The sequence below is a fragment of the Juglans microcarpa x Juglans regia genome, chromosome 5S (genome assembly GCF_004785595.1).
Source record: "Juglans microcarpa x Juglans regia isolate MS1-56 chromosome 5S, Jm3101_v1.0, whole genome shotgun sequence".
In the NCBI taxonomy this organism is placed as follows: domain Eukaryota; kingdom Viridiplantae; phylum Streptophyta; class Magnoliopsida; order Fagales; family Juglandaceae; genus Juglans; species Juglans microcarpa x Juglans regia.
In genome coordinates this window covers 23,152,213-23,157,391 of record NC_054603.1, presented here as the reverse complement: position 1 = coordinate 23,157,391, position 5,179 = coordinate 23,152,213, and the positions used below count along the sequence as shown (strand labels likewise).

General features: G+C 43.9%; 1 protein-coding gene across 2 annotated transcripts; it reads right to left on the bottom strand.

Moving 5' to 3' along the window:
• Nucleotides 1-426: 426 nt before the first annotated feature.
• On the bottom strand, nucleotides 427-3,982 carry LOC121268135 (protein QUIRKY). 2 transcript variants are annotated; one of them, XM_041172266.1, is made up of 2 exons: nucleotides 3,236-3,981; nucleotides 427-3,196 (listed from the first exon to the last, which is right to left on the bottom strand). In XM_041172266.1, exons 1-2 carry the CDS (start codon nucleotides 3,655-3,657, stop codon nucleotides 496-498), a joined length of 3,123 nt encoding a protein of 1,040 aa, XP_041028200.1. In that variant the 5' UTR covers nucleotides 3,658-3,981; the 3' UTR covers nucleotides 427-495. The 2 variants fall into 2 exon arrangements, with proteins under 2 accessions (XP_041028200.1, XP_041028199.1); XM_041172265.1 differs by having other exon boundaries at nucleotides 427-3,982.
• Nucleotides 3,983-5,179: the final 1,197 nt, after the last annotated feature.

Below are 5,179 nucleotides of genomic sequence, written 5' to 3'. Positions count from 1 at the left end.
AAATAAAATGTAAAATTTATATTAATTAATATGCCCAACAGTCAAACTTGGGTGGCATATCGATATCACTCAATTCAAAATGAGTTATTCTAAGTACAAGCAGATTTGCAGACTAATTTGTACACCAATATTAACGTAGACTATTTTATTAAATGTTTATTTTTAAATCGGCACTATTTCATTAAAGTCTACTTTTTTACCTTAGTATTAGTGTGCGTATTAATATGCAAATCCGCTTACAGTTAGATTTTTCCATTTAAATTATCCCACAGCGAAATGAATATCTCTTACACGCAAAAAAAGGATAGCGGATGAAGATAAAATCATATTACTGATTATCAACTCTTGAAGAAACTATTGTTTAGAATAAAATAACACTAAAATCGGTGCATACTATATATGACGTTAACACGATGAGAGGAGATAAAAATTAAAGGTCGCATTTATTTTTTATAACTTCTCATAGCCAAATAGGTCTTTGTCATTATTACAAGACTAGATGATTCGGTCGGCTAGGGAAGGAAGCCTCCTAAAGAAATTCAAGGCCGGTGACGGCATCCGATTGCGGAAAAGAGGATGGCGGAAATAATAGAAACCAAACGCCATGGCCACCATCTTGGACGGCACCATATACAGTATCATCGCCACCACAAAACACAGCCCCACAAATATTCCGCTCGCACGCGGGTCCCTCCATGTCACCAACGCTTGCGCCCGTTCGCCTTGCGTCGCAATGTCTCCCAGCGCCCTTTGCACGCGTGCCCCTATTATGCGTAGCTTGTCGTACCTAGCACGCACGACCTCGTTCGGCCTGTTACACGGCACAGTGTCGAACTCCTCGTCGAGCTCGTCACGATCAACGGTATCGACCAGCGAGATCTGCGTGTCAAAATGTGGGAGTGAATCTCGCGCACGAAACCTGTAGTTCCAACCACCAATCACGAATACGTAGAATGCCAACGTTGGGACAATTAGGTCGGGGAACCAAACCAGCATGACAAACAAGGCGTGCACGAGTATTGTAGAAGTCGGATTCTTCCACAAACGCGTGTCATTTATCCACCTCGCGATGTCGATCAAACCGGCAATCACGTTGGCGATCCTAAACCAGTTTACACGTAGCTTTCGCATGCTGAAGGCGTGTGTGTCCGCGTCAAGCATGTAAAACACGACCTCCCGCCTAAGTGGTGGTTCGGATCGGGACAAATGCGCTGCGACGATCTTCACGGTTGTGTTCCTCAACATATCTTGCTGGTCCATGCCAAGCGGCTTGATATGGTGCATCAATGGCAGCAAAGGCTGCGAGTAGACATGGACAATGTCCATCGTGGGAACCGCACGTGCAAATCTTATGGCGATCTCCACCTCACCCATCTGCTTCATCCCTGAATTGTACAAAACCAGCAACGGGTACTTGCTTCTGTACACTTTACTAATTTGCAATGTAGAGAGGCGTACTCGAACCTTGCCAATGCAGAAATCGGGACGCGTGCTTTCCTTGGAGCCTTCCTCCATTCCATGTACTGCCCAACTGTCGAAAACTCCAATTGTCAACACAGTGCATGGGTCATACACCTGCCACGTGTACTGCTCGTTCCATTTAGGATCCAAGCTGTCAAAAACGGTTCGAGTACGTACCCACTTGGAACCGTATTTGGCGACGCAGTATGCATCTGTGGAGCCTTTACCTCTTACAGTCTTCATCGGTGTCAGGTTCTTGCAACTGATTATGCCGAGCTCGACCTTACCAATTGGTGGTTTCCATAGTTGCCGAGCAGTGGGACGATAATCGCTGCAAACATGGGTGGCCTCGTCCATCACATGATAACCACCGTCAAAGCACAAGCGGAGTTGGACCCTGCCTTTGTACATCCTCTTCTCCTTGTCTGGGTCCTCGAAACTGAACCAAGTTGAGGAAATTGGTCGGTCGTCCACCCGCCTTTCGATGGTAGTGAGTGGTATTCTAACCACACCTATTATTACCGTTGCTTTGGGTTGTCGGTTTTCCAGAGTGAGAACCAGGTGGTCATTTGATGGCTCTGCAGCGACGAACATCAAGTCTTCGTTCCAGGACAGGGTGCCGTTGCGTGAAACAGAGAGCTTGGTTTTCGAAACTTGGAATCCCAGCTGGGCTCTGACTTGGAAGGAGGATTCTTTTGACGCCATTAGGGGGAGAATATCCTGGGCATCGAGGACGGTAGCTCGAAGGTACCACAGCTTTGGGGATTGGTATACTTTGGCTTGGGAGTTAACATTATAAGCCATGTCCGTCTTACATGCATCCGGGAATGCCTCGTCAGCTTGTGTGCCAACCCACGTGGCAAGCATGAGGTCTCCACTGTGGGGCCCTTTTCCTTCCAATCGGTACCACTGTGTGGCCAGCGGGCTATCTGGTGGGTCCCGTAGTGGGATTTCTGTCACATCGAAGCCAACCCAACCTAAAAAAGTGCCGTGTCCGTGCTTCTCGGAGTTTGGAGGCGGGTCCCAAACACTGACTTCTAAGAGGGACGAAGAATCTGGAGCGTCGTGGCCGAAAGCAAATGTTTGGTTCCACACGAACAAATGATCAGTTTTGCGGGCGGGTTTGGATCTGACATGGTGGCTTGAAGCCAAAATTTTCACAACCGGATTGCCATTGGTGGGGAGCGACCTCGCTTTCACCACTCGAACGAACAGATAGTGCATCTTCTCTACGAGTTCGAATGACAGCGGTTCGATTTTCATGCTTTCCGTTGGATCCAAAGCAGTAAATTTTTCCCGCCCCATCGTCATTTTTATAGGTTTTGGACAGCTGATTTTAGAGAAACTGGCTTCTGGAGCGCTATCCGGCGATATCGGTACCGCTGTTGCCATCATTCCGATCTGAGGATAGGGTTGCTTGCACTCTTTAAGTGGTGGTTGGTCCGTTTGATCTTCATTCTTTTCTGATGGCTGTGGAGGCTCAGACTCGGACACTTCTGTCGGCTTCTCCACTTGATCAGGAGCGACATTTTCAGTTGGTGGCGCAGCTTCTGGGGCTAGATTAGATGCCCCTTTAGCGTCAGCAGGTGGCTCTTCATTGGGCTTTTGAGCATCAGCCGGAGCCGTCGGCTCGGGTGGACGAGCAGCAGATTCTTCATTCCCATTAGCTTCGGACGGAGGCTTTGGTTCATTTTCCGGAGGAGCCGGCGAATCAACCGGTGGTGGTGAAGGCTGCTCAGGCTTTACTTCCTTCACCGGAGGCTGAGGAGGCGGCGTCGGTGGTGGGGCGACCTCATCGACGAAGTATATCTTCAGCCCAATATCACCTCGAACCCAATAGAAGATGTTCTTCTTCTCCAAAGGGAAATACATCAACGCCTCCTCGCCTTTCCTAACGAACTGCGTAGAGCTCAACCTATTCCGACCCAGAAAATTGTTCTTCCTAGTCTGTCCATGGTTCCTGTCGTGGTAAATGTCGACCTCAAGCATGTCACCGAAAACTTCCGATGGCTTACCCACGTTGAACTCGAGCAACTCGTTCCATGTCGGGTTGAGATCACGAATTTTAGTTCGCGTGCGCTTTCGCTGCCCGTGGAAGTCGATCTGGACGTACGGGCTGGACGTGCCATTGCCGTCTATCGGCAATAGATTGCGTGCCTCAACAACTTCAACTATCAATTTGCGAACCGTGGCCATATTAAGTGGAAGTGGTTTTATTTTTGGCTATACTCTCACTCACATAATTGTTTGAGAATTGATTGCATCCGATGGACACTTGGAAGGGAGAGAAAAAACAGAGGGTTTCTTATGGTTACAGAGAGCCCTTTATATAATAGGATGACAGCAAATCGTAGTGGAATTCACTGTGGCATGGGAAGATCAAAAAGAGGAAAAAGGTATGCACAGCACAAAGAGACATCAAACGAAAAAATAATAGTAATGGTGCTTAACTTGATATGCAAGCAGCTTTAAATCTATACTGTGTTTTGCTGCCTTCATTGCTTGCTAAGATAAGACTTTCTTACGCCAAAAGATTCCCTCGACTCTGCTTATTACTTTTTCCTTTGGCCGTCCCTTGCAGATTTAAACACGCAGCATACCTTTTTGATAACTTAAAGAGTGCCATCAATTAAGAGAGATGGGCATATGCATGCTTTTTTCAAAGATGACTCTCTTTTGTGTCACCGGCCATGTTCTTTTCTTCACCCAACCCCGAGATTGCTTTTATAATTATAGGGCAATTTGACGCAGATCATGTCGCATATCCTCTCCACCTCTTTCTCGAACTTCGAAAAATCTTGGTCTGATCGGAACGGATCCTGTGTGGTGCGGCAGCATATAATATATTCACTATTTTATTAAGGGTATATGTTATTTACAATTTTATTATTGTTGAATTATAATATTAATATTTTTTTATATGTTTATATTTTTATTTTTGGAATTGTAATTCTAGATCTATGCTCATATTTTTTATTGTATAATTTGTAATATTGATTTTATTATATCTAAAAATTTTAAAAATATTGATATTTTTTGTTAGTAAGTAGTCTTATTTTTTTAAGATATTTGCAGCTACTAATATATATATATATATATATATATATATGTGTGTGTGTGTGTGTGTGTGTGTGTGTGAAATTATGTGAATTAGGTTAAATGGGTTATGACGCATGTCAGTTCAATCTATTTATATAAAACAGTTGAGTTAGGATTTAAAAGTTTGACACGTTAACTTGAGACGACACAAACACAATCCGAAAACACGAATTGCCACCCCTACTAGTGAAGTAGTATGAGAATATCTTAAAATAATTATGTCTCCAAACAAACCCTAATTCATTGAAATTGTAAGATATCGAGTAAATATATGAGTAAATATATGAAACTTATGAGAACTTTGGATTTACTCAAATTTGGGAAGTATTTAACATTGGAGCATATCAACTGACTACTGGCATGGTGGCGTAAAAGTACTACCTGCAATCAGGGACGAATTTACATTTCAAGAGAATGCATTTTTTGGGACCACAAATTTCGTCCCAAAAAATGTTATTTTCGTGCCAAAAGAGTTTTAGAGACGAAAATTTTTGCCTTATTTCATCCAAAAAGGTCCATTTCAAAAGGTTTTTAGAGATAAAATTTGATTTTCGTCTCAAAAAATACTTTTAGGAATGAAATCCGGCCAAACCGATCGAACTTGTTTGAATGAGAATTT